Consider the following 17,740-nt stretch of genomic DNA (forward strand, 5'->3'; position numbering starts at 1 on the left):
TTTATTGACTTTGCCCTCCTCCTCTCATATACATCTTGTCTTGCTGATTCCCTGTGACCTTTTCCTGTATGCCCATCTCACCTCCTACTCGCCTGTTTTCCCTGCCTTGTCCTGTCACCACTGCTATATAAATCTATGTTCTTTCTCTCATTATTTCTCTGTATCTGCTGTACAACTTCCCCCATTTCCAGCAAAGAAGAGGAAATCGGAAAAGGTAAGATCTTTTAATTTTAAGTTTTTGGAATATAATGGGTAAGGGGTTTATAAAGACCAGATTGTGTATGGATGCCCCCTGGAGGACCTGATAATAATGGTAGGTTTTACGTCTTCCATTTAGCTTCGATGTATTCTTGGATAACCCTGGGGGGGTAGCTTGAGTTTAATCTTTTCATTGCTCAGGTTTTAAGACTAGCCACTGATATGACTCTTAAAACAGAAGAATAGAATTTTATAGACTCGCTGCATTAAGCTCTTAAATAAGTTGTACTGTGGAAGCAATGCCAAAAAACACAAGTAGAGGGAAAATAACTAGTCACCAATATTGCCTGTAGACTACCTGCAACTGATGTTTTCTCCAGGACTGGCTTACTATTCCTTATTAGGCTGGCTGTAGGCGAATCGCAATTTGGCTGGTTCAACAGGAACCAGCTGAATTTCAATCCGTCTATGGGAAAGCTGGCTGTATTGAAGACGATTCATCAATCGACTTCGGTACAACCAACTTGTCGGTTGTGGTGTGTTTTGTGTGCTGGCTAAAGATTATATTGGCCAGTTAGATCTATTTTATACAAACGCATGGCATAGTTTGGAAAAGTTTGTCAGCACCATAATGTTTTGGTTTAATGGTTTCTTGTTGGCCACTCAGTCACTTCATCTTTATCTCTGTCACCCTTTTTACTGCCAGTTTGTTTAATGTTCTGTCAGGTTGTCTTGCTGTTCTTGGTACTGATAGTGCTTATATGATAATTTGTTTCCTCTTTCAGAATCCAAATTCCCCACGAAGATCAAAGTCCATAAAACACAAAAATGGTATGCAATACATTTATAATTGAGCTTGTTTCATGGCAGCAATGTTGGGAAGTGTTCAGATGAGAAACTGGTTGCCTTCTGTCAGTTTCAAACCACTATTCATTCCTTTTAAGACACCAGTGGTCCTCTGGCTAACATAACAGTAGAGAATTTGTTCTGAGGGCATATGTCTATAGAAAGTGGGAAAGGAAATAATGTAAATCGGGTAGAGTAGAACATACTCTTAGGAACACTAGCTGCATTTAAAGTTCCCTGGGAAGATTTAGTACAATTGCTAAGATGCGTAACTAAACTGACTTTTTTTTAAAATTTTTTTTATCCATATTTATTTTTTATTTCTTTACTCTTTTTTTAGGTGATCTCTCGGTTAACACTGACCCATTTAAGGTACAGTCCTGGCTCCTGTTTGGCTCCCAGGGTTTTTGTTCACTTTCTAGTTGCAAAGCAGTAACTGGATAGCCAAAAAGGTAGAAAAAAAAAGATCCTTCTACTAATTGTGAAGTATAACGTTGCTTCATAAAATGTCAGGTTTACCACAGTGCCAGGGGCCGCTCTACCCATGGCTCTAAAAAAAAAAAAAAAAAAAAAAGTGTCCAAACGTTGGGTTAGTCCACAAGGACCTTTCTGCAGTACCCTGTCTTTTATGTGCTTGGGTGTAACTTAAATAAAGGGTTTTGGGGTTTTTTTTTTTTTTGTTTTTTTTTCACCCGTGACCGGTTCTCCTTAACCACTTCAGCCCCCGGTAGGTTTTACCTACTTCCTGACCAGCCCATTTTTTGCGATACGCTCCTGCGTTTGCTTTAACTGAAAATTGCTTGGTCGTGCGGCGCTGTACCAAAATAATATTGATGTCCTTTTTTCCCCACAAATAGTGCTTTCTTTTGGTTGTATTTGATCACCTCTGCGTTTTTTATTTTTTTTATACCCTGTATAAATTATAAATGACACTGGCAGGGAAGGGGTTAACACTAGGGCGATCAAAGGCTTAAATGTGTCCTAGGGAGGTGCTTTCTAACTGGGGGGGGGGGGGGATTGTTACACTGGAGGAAAACAGAGATCAGCTTAGCTCTAGCAGAAGAACTCTCTTTTCCTCACTGACAGATCAGCGGTGTGCCTCGTTTACATAGGCACACCGCTGCTCTGGTGTCTCCTGTGAATGATCGGCGGATCGCGGCCGCCGGAGCTGCTAATTGGCTCCTGCTGTGCACAGCGTGCGCCCCCTACACCGCGTGCACAAAGTCACATGCAGGTATGTGATTTTGCGCAGCCAGGCCCCTCTGCCGCAGTATATGTACGGTGGGTGGTCCGGAAGCGGTTAATGAGTCCTGCTCTGTGCCCTACTGAATGTAATGCACATCGCACTGCATTGCATTCTTTCCTGGCCTTGATGGCCGTAAAAACTGTCAATGGGGACCCGGAAGTGGCGTCATACATGACCTCCCAGGACAACTAGAAGGGGAGGAGAGCGGACGTGTGTGTGCCCTCCTACCTCACCCCGCCCCTTCTACCCTGCGGCGCCTGGGATACATAGCACGGGGGTATGCGCAGGGTGTGGGGAGCATTTGGGTGGCAGCCCAGCTGCCAGGTCAAATATAGCAGTTCTGAGAGTTTAGGGTTTTGTTGGCGGCCAGAAAACTGAGCCATCAAAGTAAAGCTGTTCCCTAGTAACTGTCTTCAGGTGCCTATATGTGACTTTATGATGACACACAATTCCCTGTCCAAAGAAGTAGTAATCCATCCCCCCCCCCCCCCCCCCCCCCTTCTACCGCAAAGCCATGGCTTTCCTCCACCTATCAGCTCTTGTCTTCAATTCCTGGTCTCCTGCAGTGCAAGAGACTGAATCTCCATGGCACACTAAGGGCCCTTTTACACTGAGGATTTTTTCAAGTGCTTTTGTGTTTTAAAAAAAGAAAAGAAAAAAGCTCAAGAAAAATGCTTCCCTTTTTCCCTTTTTAAAATCAATGTCTTCACACTGCAGCGGTGTGCTTCCTTTGCGGTGAAAAAAATCCTACTTGCAGCAACTTTGGAGCATGTTTTGGGAGCTAACAAAAAGCGCACCAAAAACGCTTCTCTCCATTGAAATGAACCGGAAACCGCCTCAAGAACACCCCACTAAGTGTTTTTGGTGCAATTTTTGAGTCGCGTCTTTAAAAACCGCACCACAAACGCAGCAAAAGCACTGTAAAAAATGCTCTATTAATGCATAGGCGTTTTACTGGCAGTTTTGAAGCGAACCAGTGTGAAAGTGCCCTTAGGTGCGTACCTGTAGTTGCTGTATAGGGGACCAGAGCTGATTAGCTGCTGTATGGGGGCTCCAGAAACAAAAGCTGGGAGAATACCAAGACAACCTAGAAATGTGCGGCCGTGTTCTGGTCTGATCCAAAGGTACAATGTTCTGTAAAGGCAATATTCTGTGACTGATGGCCCATTATGCATCTTTCTGTCCAAATTTAAGCCTTGTACACACGATCAGACTATCGTACAAAAAATACAGCTTTCGGATCGATCGTACGATAATCTGATCGTTAGTACACAGTTTTCATCCAAAATTTTCTGCAGGGTCAAACGTGAAGATTTTTCCCGTACAATACCAGATCGTACAATTTTTTTTTTTTTTTTTTTATCTGAAATTCCCATACAAATACATTGCATCACTTCCGAATCTTTATTCTGTGTATGAGAATTTCTGTACTTTTTAGTAACCTATTTGTTTTAGATATGGAGAGTGTGTACTAGACTTTAGTGTTGCAGTAAGAGTGAAAACATGAAATAAAGCCCCTTGCTCGAGGATTGTACTTTTTGCTAGCCATGACATCAGTGGGGTTAAAATCTGAGTAGAATAAATTGTGATGTCCCGGATTGGTAAACCTAGATGCTTTGTGCTGTTTTAAGGTCATTATTGCTTTACATTGTATTGGGCTGCTCTTACTGCTTGTACCAAAGTATTATTATAATGCTCTTGTTCTTATCTTGTGTTTTTTTTTTTTTTTGGTTTTTTTTATTTTATTTAAATTTCTATTAAAATATAATTTTTAATATTTTATTTAGAAATATAATTTTATGTAAAATGTATTAGTATATAATTTTAATTTAAAACATGTGTTTTTTTGCAGTATAGTAGCAGTTCCGGAATTAGTTACGAAAACCTTGGGCCAGAAGAGCTTCATACGCTGCTAACGACGGTAAGGGTTGCAGGTATTCAAGCCTCATGATTAAAGTGGAATTCCTGTCTAAGGCCAGCTATAGATGGAGTGAATTAAAGAAATTGGCTATAAGAGCCGCTAGCAATAATTGTGTGTAATATCCGACAGACTGGTTGTACCCAAGTTGATCGAATCAGCCTGCCCATACATGGTTTGCATATCGGCCCGTTCCTGCTGAACCGGCCGAGATTTGAACAGTCTATGGCCAGCTTAACACTAACTGTTCTTAAAAATGTCTTCTCCCCCCTCCTGTTATCTATCCTGCCTAGCCCGTGTTAAAAAATAAATAAAAGTGTACTTTTTTTTTTTTTTTTCTTTCGTGGTCACATGATCCCCCTGTGTCAGGCTCGATTCACATCTATGCATGTTGCTTTTGAGCATTTCTGCAGTGCTTTTTGCTGTGCTTTCTGCATTTTTTTTGTTTGTTTGTTTGTTTTTTTTTTTTTTATTATTGTTCTTTTTTTTAAACTGCTATTTAGCCACGATTTGTGGTTTTTGCTTTATTTTTTATTTTTTATTTATTTATTTTTTTTAGAATTTGTTGTTGGGCAGATTTAAAAATGCAAAATCACGTACAACATGCTTTTCATGCAGCTTCTCCATCTGTTGAACCAAAATAAAAAGCAAAGCTGTTTTGCATTTAAAGTCCCCGACCCTTTCCAAAAAAGCAAAGGCACAAAAATGCATTGATGTGAACATGTTCCATAGGAACCAATGTTAAGAAAATGTCCTGCATTTCTGCAAAGAAGCATGAAAAAACACATTAGTGTGAATGGAGCCTTAGTGAGTGGTGGCTGCAGGGGAGAGGAGGGAGCGCTTGAACATTGGCTAGGAATTCAGGGAGCCTGATGTCAGTCATAGGCTCCTATGACCCAGCTGTTGTCAGCACTCCCTCTCCCCTGCAGCTGCCACTCACTGACACAGGAGCTTGACCTGTGGGATCATGTGACCAGACCGGACTGAAAAAAGGTAAGTGTACACAACTTTTTTTTTTTTTTTTTTTTTTTTTTTTTTTTAATAGGATATGTGGGGGGGGGGGGGGGGGGGCAACATTTTTAAGCATAGTTGTCCTCCTGTTAGAACACAACACAGCAGGGGAGATCACCACACTAATGTCACTTGTGTTTAGTACAGGGATCTCTCTGTGTGTTGTGTGTGTGTGTGTGGGGTTTTTGTCATTCAGTCCCGTGTGTACTGGGCTTAAAGGAACACTGAAGTGTTGTGTGGTGTTATTTTTTTAATATAAAAAAAAAAAAAAAAAAAAAAAAAACTTTATACTTACCTCCACTGTGCAGCTCGTTTTGCACAGAGTGGCCCCGAACCTGGTCTTCTGGGGTCCCTCGGCGGCTGTCTCGGCTCCCCCCCCGCAAGGACTCTACACTTTCATGCAAGCTCCCTCGCATGGTGTTGAGTGCTTGCGGGCGTGCTCCCGTGATACAGCCGGCGGCCATAGCCGCTCACTGTATCACTCAGCCCCGCCCCCCGTCATTGGATGTGATTGACAGCAGCATGAGCCAATGGCTTGCGCTGCTTTCAATCCATCCACTGTGACCGATCAACGGCCAGGCTGAGTGACGAAGAGGATGTCGGGAGCGAGCGCGGGACTTTTGAGGGGTCAGGTAAGTAAAACGGGGGGGCTGGTATTGTCAGATGTTATTCCACCCTAATGCATGGAATGCATTAAGGTGAAAAAACTTTTACCTTTACAACCCCTTTAATACTTTCATGCTTGCCTTTTATGCTGGCCATTGTAATCTGTATTTTGAGTTTATTTGGAGGACCTGTCAAGATCCTCACCTTGCCTATTTTGTATAGGATGGAAAAATGACATGGCAGCATAATACAAGGATTATTCAGAATGAACACATCAGACAAGACCCCAAACAGACTGTAGATGGTTACTCTGCTTTATTGATTCTGTTGCATCAATAAAGCAGGTGCCTGATGGGATGGATTGTTGTAAATGTACAGACAATCTGGTTTTCTGTAGATGTATTTCTAGGCATCTCCGGCTCTTACACAGAGAACATCGTACCACTATGAAGAATACGAGCTCTGGGGTGTGGCACCACAAGTGTGATCATGCCCCTCCGTCATTCCTCAATACCAGAAAACAAATTGTATTGTTGCTGAGTCAGACACAATACGTGTGATGCATGCTCTAAGAACATTGGGACTCTTGTATGCATTCTTACAGCCGAAGTTGAAATATATATATTTATTTTTATTTTATTTTTTTGGTCTAAGGTGTACTTTTATTCAATTAAATAGTGCCATGTGCCGCCCTCTGCCACCTTAGCCATGCCCCTGCAGCAGTAATCTTTTATAGCTGCAGGGGATTAACAGCTGCTGGACCTGTCATTGACACTTGACCAGATTCCTGGCTATGCCCCTCTTTCCCTTCTCCTACTCCACAAATCATCCTAGCTGTACTATATCTTCAATCAATGAAAAGCAATCTATGAATAGAGGAGGTGGGCCTTTCCTTCATCCACCCCTCCTCCATTCATAGAATGCTTTCCATGCTCCAAGCTATAGTACAGCTTCAATGAAAGGGAGTCCGCTCTCTCAGCGAGTTCCTATGACCGGTCCAGTGGCTTTATTAACCCCTGCAGCATTAGAAGATTGCAGGGGTAATGGGGGAGGGGGGATGAAGATACAGAAGACTATAGACTGCAACTGAAAGGAGCCCCCTAGTACAAGGGACAATTCTAATTGAATGTGAGTACTGTCCTTTGTTGAAAAACAAATTAACTAAACATAGGCTTTAAGGCCCCTTTCACACGGGGCGGATCCGCTCAACCGGGGATTGCTCACTGTGCAGGAACGGACCTGTCAGAGCCCCGCTGTTCTCTATTAGCTCTTCTGAAAACGGACAGCATGTTTGTTTTCATCCGATCCGCTGGACGGATGGGGAGCGTATTGCCATCCGTCTATTTTGAGCAGATCTTGTCGGATCGGATGGGTGTCGGTGGACACATCTCCGCTGACATCCGCCTGCTCATACAAGTCAATGGGTGGCCCGCTCGGATCCACCTGAAAAACAGACAGGCCGATCATGTGAAAGGGGCCTAAGGGAACTTATCTGTCTGGTGTCTATATAGCAAATAATCGGATGCCAGCTGTCACTTTTGTGTGGTTTAAAGAGGTAAAGCCTAGTGGATATGTAGGTAGATGGTGATTTCTTGGTTATGTCAGCCTCATCATAAATGTAAAAGGGGTGTTGACGAAAATTTAATTTCCTTTCCCAGTGGCATCAACTTCCTCAACAGGGATATACAATCACCGGCCACTTTATTAGGTACACCTTGCTCGTACCGGGTTGGACCCCCTTTTGCCTTCAGAACTGCCTTAATTCTTTATGGCATAAATTCAACAAGATGTTGGAAACATTCCTCAGAGATTTTGGTCCATACTGACATAACATCATGCAGTTGCTGAAGATTTGTCGGCTGCACATCTATGTGAATCTCCCGTTCCACCACATCCCACAGGTGCTCTGAGATCTGGTGACTGTGGAGGCCATTGGAGTACAGGGACCTCATTGTCATGTTCAAGAAACCAGTGGTGAGATGATCTGATCTTTGTGACATGATGCATTATCCTGCTGGAAGGAGCCATCAGAAGATGTGTACACTGTAGTCATAAAGAGATGGACATGGTCAGCGACAATACTCAGGTAGGCCGTGGTGTTTAAAGAGGAAGTAAACCCTGATGGGTTTACCTCCTCTTTGTTTCCCTGCAAAGGTAAAGCATAATGGGCTACTATGCATCGCATGGTAGCCCATTATGTGTCACTTACCTGAAACCTAAGCCTGCGATGTCCCCAACGTTCCTCGCCGGCTGGAAGCATCCATCCCTTCAGGGGTCGCGGACTCCAGCTCTGTGACTGGCCGGAGTCGCATGACGTCACTCCCGCGCGGGAACTGCCAGTCACGGCATGACCTTTATTGGGAACGGCACAGTGTGAGGTTTCTAAAGTGTGCATGCGCCAAATAGGTCGGCGCATGCGCAGAAGAAATCCTTGTACGGGGAATTGTAAATATCTCCTAAACCGTGTAGGTTTAGGAGATATTTACAGCACCTACAGGTAAGCCTTAATATAGGCTTACCTGTAGGTAAAAGTGTGTTGTAAGGGTTTACAACCACTTTTTAAATGACGCTGAATTGGTACAAAGGGGCCCAGTGTGCCAAGAAGATATCCCCCACACCATTACACCACTGCCAGCCAGAACCATTGCTACAAGGCAGGATGGATCCATGCTTTCGTGTTTTGCTCGGTTAGAGCAAGTTATCTTCACCATTTCTAGATGCCTAAAATGCATTGAGTTGCTGCCATGTGATTGGCTGATTAGCAATTTGTGTTACCAAATAATTGAACAGGTGCACCTAATAAAGTGGCCGGTGGGTGTAGATAACAGTGAAACATGATGGCTCAAAGCCTCCCCACACTGAGTTTTCTGTCACTGACACTTCTGGTCCACATTGTTCTGTGATTGAAGGGATTTCCTTTTATTTTCTGCAAAAAAAATTTAAAAAATCCCCTTACCCGGTTGCATTTTTAACCACTTCTATACCGCAGGCCATCATATGACGTCCCTGGATGTCAGTGGAGATATCTGAATGATGCATGCAGCTACAGGCATCATCCAGGTATTGTTTTTTAGAGCCAGCGATTCTGAGCACAATAAGAATGATCATAGCCGCTGTTCAGCCGCTTGATCGTTCTTAGCAGCAATGGGAGGGGACGTAACCAAACCCCCCCCCCCCCCCCCCCGTCGCTGCCACCCTCCGGTGCTTCTCTGGGCTCCCCCGTGCGATCGGGGGCCTGGAGAAAGAATGGGTTGGCACCGGAAGAGAGGCATAGAGATTTCCGAGGGACAGATGGTCCCCGGCTATCTCTATGATCTTTGGAGGCCCGGGAACGACATGACGTTCATGTCTGGGCTGCACAAGTAAACAAAGCCGAGATCTTGGCTAAAAAAAGCATCAGATTTGTCTTTTTTTTTGATCTGATGCTTTCCAGCCTGGAGGAGAGATGTGGGGTCTCATAGACCTCACATCTCCATAAAGAGAACCTGTCATGCACCATTCCTATTACAAGTGATGTTTACATTCGGTGTGTGCAATTTTAACGCGTGACATGTGAGGTATCTATTTGCTCAGTGTAACATCATCCGTCACATTATGCAAAAACAAATGGGCTGACTTTACTGGTTTTTTTTTTTTTTTTTTGTGTTTCATGAATATGTTTCTCCCCCAAAAAATTGCATTTGAAAAATGACTGCGCAAATACCCTGTGACATAAAAGTTCCAATGACTGCCATTTTATTACCTAGGGTGTTGCTAAAAAAAAAAAAAAAAAAAACATATTTAATGTTTGGGGGTTCTGAGTAATTTTCTAGCAAAAAAATTATGATTTTTACATGTAGGAGAGAAGTGTCAGAATTGGCGTGGTATGGAAGTGGTTAATGACTGCATGTTGCTGGGATTTGTGCCATTTGGCCCGCCATATAACCATGTTATGTAGTACACCAATGTCTGTCTGAATTGGGATTTGTTCTCTTTTAGCAATGTGGAGTCATATCAGAACATACCAAGAAGATGTGCACCAGGTCAGTGGGATGCAGAATGCTTGTAAAATCTGCTATACAAACTGTGAATGTCAAAACTTTTTCCCTTGTGGATAGATGAAATAAAACTGTTTGCTAAGGCAAACTCCTCTATTGATGTCCAAATATATATATATATATATATATATATATATATATATATATATATATATATATATATTTCTACATATTAGACCGAGTATTTGCACAAGTATCGATACTCGTGCAAATGTACCGATACCTGTAACCAATACTTTCAGGCTCTGTTCTTTGAGCTGTCCGGTAATTGGAGCTGTCACAAAAAAAAAAGCAGCTGGAAATGTTTTTTGACAACATTGCTCAGCCAGGAAACGCTAAAATAAAAAGAAACATTGTTTCTTTTTGTATATTTCTGTTTCTTCATCTGCAGATCAAAGGGATGAACAAATGTTCTTCTGTTTTAACCCCTTAATAACTCTTAATTTACTCTAATCAGCCTTAATTCACTCCTTATTCTCCTCCATTTAATTATCATTTTCCTGCTTTTTTTTCCTTCACGTCTATTGTATAAACGATAAACAATTGAAACTTTTTTTTTTGTTTACTTTGTTAGTGAAAATATATATATATATATATATATATATATATAATATATAATTTACACGTTGAAAAAGCGCTAAATTAAAAAAAAATCGATTTATTTCATTTGTAAATAACTTTTCAATGCTTTGTACCATTGCTGACAGCCGAAGTTAAAACAAAACAATTGTGGTAGGTATCGGAGAGTACTAAAAAAAATACATAAAATATAATTTTTTTTTTTTTTTTTAATTAACTAGAAAACCTCTTATTAGAGAAATGTGTTGCTTTCATTCTCCTGCAATTTTTTTATTTTCTATTTTTGGCTGTCTCTAACTTCAGTAATATACAGTTGGGAAAGAGTCTGGTTCCCTGACCTGGACCAAGTATGCCAGAAATGGCAGCCCAAAATGTATCTTCTTTGTTTACAGAATAAATATCTACACCACTTGTTCCTTTTTTTTTTTTGAGATACAGCACTGTTATTTTAACTGACAGTTGTGCGGTCGTGCGACGCTGCACCCAAACAAAAATGATTGTTCTTTTTTTCCCACAAATAGAGCCTTCTTTCGGTGGTATTAGATCACCTGTGCGGTTTTTATTTTTTTATCTATAAAAAAAAAAAAAAAAGAAACGACAATTTTGAAAAAAATTAAATATTTTTTACTTTCAGCTTTAAAACATACCCAATAAAAAAAATGTAAATAATCTTAATTTCTTCATCAATTTAGGCCAATGTGTATTCTGCTACATATTTTTGGTTAAAAAAAAAGCGTATGTTGATTGGTTTGAGCAAAGGTTATTGCGTCTACAAACCTATGGGATATTTTTATGGCATTTTTATTACTAGTAATAGTGGTGATCAGCGATTTTTAGCGGTACTGCAACATTGCGGCGGACGAATTGGACACTAAGTGACACTTTTGGGAAACCGTGACACCAATACAGTGATTTGTGCTAAAAAAAATTTTTTTTAAAAATGCACTGATCACTGTATAAATGACACTGGCAGGAAAGGGGTTAACATCAGGGGCAATGAAAGGGTTAAGTGTGCTCCTAGGGAGTGCTTTCTAACTGTGTGTGTGTGTGGGGGTAGTTTAACTAGAGGAAGAGAGATCTGTGTTCCTGATTAGCAGAAACACAAGATCTCTCTGTTCCTCTGACATAACAGCGGTCTGCCTGTACTCCTTGAGGTCTGTGGACCTTAAGTCGGGCCAAAGTAGTGCAGGGAATACTTTAAAGTCGCACAGATATGATTAGTACTCATTGGAAATCATGGGGTACGACTTGTCATGTGACTTTGCTTTCCCAAATTGCAGGACAAGTCGCACAAGTGTGAAAGGGGCCTAAAAGGAATTGTAATGTGTAAATATTATAGTTCCTTGGTGGGTAACACATCTTGTAGCACTAGGGTCCCCAATTCAAATGCTGATCAGGATTCTATCTGCATGGAGCTTGTACATTATACCTGTGCTTCCATGGGTTTTTCTTTCAGGTACTTTAGATTCCCCCTCCCGGTAATTTTTACATTATATATATATATATATATATATTTTATTTATACTCATCATGTACTAGCGAGTTTTCAGACCATTGCAGTTGGTGTAATGGGAATAACTCATGTATTGTGGTGATGGCCTTGTGAGGTTATGTGATCTTCATGAAGCTTTTTATAAATTCTACCAATGAGATATTTTATATAAGCTATAAACTAATGTGTACTTGTGTACAGTATGACATTGACACCTCCAAAAATTACCCAGTATTTTTTTTTTTTTTTTCCATTTTATACATTTGGGATATGGTATTGTGTGATTCTATACATTGGCTTTAAAATCTGATTAAATGAAGTAAAGTCAGGTCACTGGGCTCATTCTGCTGTTTGTCCATCCAGTCCTGAGGTTTTGCACTTCCTGCCAAACAAATACCGGTACTTTTTGGGAGGTAAAACCACTCCTATGTATAGGAAGTAAGCCGATACCGATACTGGAAGCATACCATACAGATGGCAGACTGTACTACAAATGAGCTAGTGAAAACAAATGCCCTAGGCATCTTATGATGAGCTTATGTTGTCGTCCTCTTTACAGGTCATTACGGTTGTCCCCAGCATACGGATGACCAGCGTAGATCTGTCAGAGTTTACCTCCTAGGCTCCTCCGCGTAAGTCTTCACACATATTGGACAATGTGGTGTTTGGCTAAAATCTCTTCCACGATTCCACTACTTACACAGCCCTCCTCTCTTAGCTCGCTACCAGAACCTGATGGCAGTACAGACAACGACAGCTTCGATGTGGTGGAAGGACAAGGTCTAATGGGTCGACTTCCATGGGATGGATCCTCTGATATCTCCCCATCCGACTCAGCCTCATCCAAAGCCAGTAAGATCTGGGAGATGGGCAAATGAAAGGGAAACTAAATGTTTTTAAGTTTATTTTTTCATTTGTGTGTGTGTGTGTGTATATATGTGTATATATGTGTGTATGTATATATATATATATATATATATATATATATATATATATATATATATATATATATATATATATATATATATATATATATATATATATATATATACACACACAATATATACCGTATTTATCAGCGTATAACATGCACCCCAAGGTTTAGGAGGGAATTTTAAGGAAAAAAACTTACATTTAAATGCCCATCAATGCAGCTTCATCAGTGTCCATCTGTAGTGTTGTCCCCCATTGCAGCCTTGTTAGTGTCCATCTGTAGTCTGTGCAGCTTTGAAAATGGCGCCGCCATTCTCGGCGGCTTTCGGCCATTCTCGGACGCTCTCGGCTTTCGGCGGTTCTTGCGGGACTGCGAGAGGCACCGAGAATGGCCGAAAGCGGCCGAGAACAGCGGCGCCATTTTCAAAGCTGCCGAGAAAAGCTAAAAGCCGCTGAGAGCGGCCGAAAAGCTTACAATCAGCGGGGGATCGGCGTATAACACGCACCACGATTTTCCCCTGATTTTCATATATAATTTCTCTCATTTTACACAATATCTCACGTGAGTACACCCCTCACATTTTTTGTAATATTTTATTATATCTTTTCATGTGACAACACTGAAGAAATGACAACACAAAGAAATTTGCTACAATGGTAAAGTAGTGAGTGTACAGCTTGTATAACAGTGTAAATGTGCTGTCCCCTCAAAATAACTTAATGCACAGCCATTAACCACTTCAGCCCCGAAAGAATTTACCCCCTTAATGACCAGAGCGTTTTTTTTGCGATATGGCACTGTGTCGTTTTAACTGCCAATTGCGCAGTCGTGCGACGTTGTACCCAAACAAAATTGATGTCCTTTTTTCCCCCACAAATAGAGCTTTCTTTTGGTGGCATTTGATCACCTCTGCGGTTTTTATTTTTTGCACTATAAACAAAAAGGCCAACAATTTTGAAAAAATACAATATTTTTTTGCTATAATAAATACCCCCCCCAAAAAATATAAAAAAACAAATTTCTTCCTCCGTTTAGGCCGATATATATTCTTCTACATATGTTTGTTAAAAAAAATCGCAATAAGCGTATGATTGGTTTGTGCAAAAGATCAGACACTTTTGACACTATTTTGGGACCATTGACATTTATACAGCGATCAGAGCTAAAAAAGCCACTGATTACTGTATAAATGTCACTGCAGAGAAGGGGTTAAACACTAGGGGGCGATCAAGGGGTTAAAGTGGAGTTTCCACCCAAAAATGGAACTTCCACTTTTTGGATTCCTTCCAGTATTCAGTATTCCAACATAACGACCCCAAACACACCTCCAAGACCACCACTGCCTTGCTAAAAAAAGCTGAGGGTAAAGGTGATGGACTGGCGAAGCATGTCTCCAGACCTAAACCCTATTGAACATGTGTGGAGCATCCTCAAATGGAAGGTGGAGGAGCGCAAGGTTTCTAACATCCACCAGCTCCGTAATGTCGTCATGGAGGAGTGGAAGAGGACTCCAGTGGCAACCTGTGAAGATTTGGTGAACTCCATGCCCAAGAGGGTTAAGGCAGTGCTGGAAAATAATGATGGCCACACAAAATATTGACACTTTGGGCTCAATTTGGACATTTTCACTTAGGGGTGTACTCACTTTTGTTGCCAGCGGTTTAGACATTAATGGCTGTGTGAGTTATTTTGAGGGGACAGCAAATTTACACTGTTATACAAGCTGTACACTCACTACTTTACATTGTAGCAAAATGTCATTTCTTCAGTGTTGTCACATGAAAAGGTATAATAAAATATTTACAAAAATGTGAGGAGTGTACTCACTTTTTTGTGTGTGTATATTATATTATATTATATTATATTATTTTTTTTATTTCACTGATTGAAGCTTGTATGACTGAGGAAGGTGGATATTTCACGGTCATAAATTTCACCTTTAGGTATCAAGCCTCTCAACTGCAGTATTAATTCAAGAATAAATACAAACCCACTTTACATACTATGTTTACATTAGCGTTAAAACTATGTACTAGCGAAGCCCCTTGGATCCTAGGCTCAGGCTGTACATGAGGCCTTGACTTCTGCCCTTATTCAAGATCAGGCCATGCCAAGTGCCCCTGGCCCTTTCTAGACCAAAGTGTAGTTTGGCAGCTTTTCTACTTTATGGTCCTGGGGTAAAACGGAAACCAGAAAGAAGCGCAGACCCATTACAATTTCCATTTCCATTTCTTTATTGTTTTTTTGTAGGAGACTGTGACAGATCTGAGCAATTGCTATGGGCCATGCCTCTACTTTTGCTGTTTTCCCATTTATTTTTTAGAAATCCTTTTTTTTTTTTTTTTTTTCCTTCCTCCCAATTGTCAGCAATAAATGATTAACTTGTTCCATGTCTTGTTTCCCTGTCTCTTGCTTCCCAGGCACGAATAACTCAGACACTCGGAAACCCAAGAAGAAAAAGCCAAGTCATATCAGCATGGGCAGCGCAGGGGGTGGAGGTGCCAGTAAGAAGAAGAAACCCAAAGCCCCCGCCCCGCACACACCCGGAATGTACAGTGAACTCAACTGAGACAAAAGGACGTTGCAATGCTATGGACCAGATGCTGGTGGCCCTGTTTGTACACAGGAGGTGCCCATTGGCTGCAAATGGCTAAAAACAGGCTTCCCCCCCCCTTCTTAAGTGATAAACCTTCTACTGTGAAAAAAAGCAGCGTCTGTATGACAGGATGACGTTATGCCTTTATATAAGGCAGAGTACCAATCTCCATCAAGCTTTTTCTGACCTCTCCTTGTGCTGCCATGTTGTGTATGCCATGTCTCTGCTTGCCTGGCTGCCAGTGATGTCATGCCCAATCGTGGAAACGTGGCTGTGGCAAAGAGTTGGGGAAGGGAAAATGGGGGGGGGGGGGGGGTGGGGTGGAGGTCAAAATTGAGTTTCCTCCCTTCGTTGAAGTGTTAGACCTCTGCTGCTGTGTCATATAGTGACATCAGGTCTTTCAGCGGATAACTGGACCTTTTTTATTTTTATTTTTTTTTTATTTTCATTTAAATTTTTGTTCATGATAAAACAGGGCTCTGCCCTCCCCGTGCTGTAACTCTCTCATCTCTGGAACTTTCTGGAATGCGAGGCTGTAAACTTGAAGACTTTAAAAAAAAAAAAAACACACGTGACCTCATCACTTCAGGCACGAAGTGTTCTAGGTGTTGATGTGCGGGCCCTGACGCCGGGCGGTGGCATCGAAGTGTATCTGCCTCTGGCAGATGGAGGGTATAAAGGATATCTTGCACGTATTAAAAAAAATCACACTAAGTATTTCGTTGCAAGCCCATGTGCTTCATTGTAAATGTGTATAATGGGTGCATCCATCACATTGTAATTTTTAACAAAGAGAATCATGTAAAGGCAAAGGGACTTTGGCCGCAGACGGGTAAAGGAAAGGTCATATTGCTGTAGGCGTAATCTGACAGTGTTCACACAGGTGATTGTTTTTGTTGTGATAAAGACAAATGAAATTGCATTCATTGTGTTTACTATGGCTGATGGGGAGGGGAAGGGCGGGGGGTCGCTAAAGCAGACCTGTCACATTCTCAGTTAAGTAGAAATAATCCCCTAGGAGCTATGCTTAAGTGTCACGCTCCAGCTTTTTGGCTTTCTTCCTTGTTATCTCAATAGGCACAGTAGCCCCTGGAAAATGGGAAAGTGATCTAAACCAAAGAACAAAATTGTAATTATATTGCTGCTTACCAGATGCTGTGGCTGCATTACATTTTCTTCCCTTTATTTTTTACCTGTTGATCCTGCCGGTAACACACTTCCTGTCCTAAAGGTGACAACCATCCCTCACTGTACTGCATCTATGAAGGAGCAATATTGTCACCATAGGACAGGACTACAGAACAGCTTCCCCTCTTTCATAACATGGAGAGGGGTATGTTCTGTAGTTCAGACAGAACTGAGTATGATGCTAAATGAGAAGAAGTGAGCATTGGAGGTTATTGGCTCAAGATTTCTAGCATGGTCAGCAGGTACTTTTTATTTTTTTCTTCCTAAAAGTGGTTGTAAACCTGAGACGTGAAATATGAACAAAGGATATATAGCAGGGGCATTTAATTAAAATTCAAGGAGGTACAGTAACTAAAATTTTCTTCCGGCCGAGGTCCGAACTTCAAGTCTGTGCCATGAAAGATTGTAAACTTCTACTTTCCTTTTTTTGGTGAAAGCCACGCTCTCTGGCGCTTTTGTTACTGTTTCCTCCACACACTCTGGTAATACTCTGTAAATGTCCCCATTAGTGTCCAAACCCCCCCCCCCTTACGTCAGGTGCCCCTACCAGAGTAATTCAATACATTGGGTGCCCCCTTCAGACTACCCCTATAAATCAGTTGCCACCATCAGAGTACCCCCTTATGTCAGGTGTCCTCATTAGAGTTCCCACTTGCATCATTTGTCCCCATCAGAGTGCCACCTTAACATATGTGCCCCCCCCCCCCCCCCCAACATAATATATGCCCTTTAGCGTGCCCCCTTAACATGTGCTTATCAGAGCGCCCCCCCCAACATGTGCTAAGGGGCACGCTAATGGGCGCATTTTGTTAAGGGGTACACTGCTAGGCACAACAAAATGTGCCCATCAGCATGCCCTTAAGAAGTTTACCTATCAGCATGCCCCTGTAAATATCACACCCCACATACCTTGAGGGCAGGTAGGGTGCGGGAGCCGCCAGAGGGTGTAGCTGCGCTGGGAGTTTTTCTGAAGGGGCGAGGCGCGCATATCATATCGAACCACACCTCGTGGCCGCGAGGCGGGTGCACATGTAACGTCATTGGTTGCTGGGACGCCCACGGTCCTAGCCACCAATGGCTGCTAAACAG

At 41.8% G+C, this 17,740-nt stretch overlaps 1 protein-coding gene across 1 annotated transcript in view; it reads left to right on the forward strand.

Annotated features, from left to right (window-relative positions):
- Window positions 1-15,768, forward strand: part of ATXN7L3 (ataxin 7 like 3) — a gene marked incomplete in the record, with an annotated part of 66,927 nt that extends 51,159 nt beyond the window's left edge. The window contains 8 exon segments of the mRNA XM_073606398.1: window positions 192-214; window positions 984-1,029; window positions 1,385-1,416; window positions 4,143-4,211; window positions 9,804-9,858; window positions 12,493-12,565; window positions 12,652-12,785; window positions 15,288-15,768. Coding sequence (XP_073462499.1) covers window positions 192-214; window positions 984-1,029; window positions 1,385-1,416; window positions 4,143-4,211; window positions 9,804-9,858; window positions 12,493-12,565; window positions 12,652-12,785; window positions 15,288-15,436 — 581 coding nt within the window.
- Between the last annotated feature and the right edge of the window lie 1,972 nt (window positions 15,769-17,740).

This window comes from Aquarana catesbeiana, linkage group LG12 (assembly GCF_042186555.1).
Source record: "Aquarana catesbeiana isolate 2022-GZ linkage group LG12, ASM4218655v1, whole genome shotgun sequence".
In the NCBI taxonomy this organism is placed as follows: domain Eukaryota; kingdom Metazoa; phylum Chordata; class Amphibia; order Anura; family Ranidae; genus Aquarana; species Aquarana catesbeiana.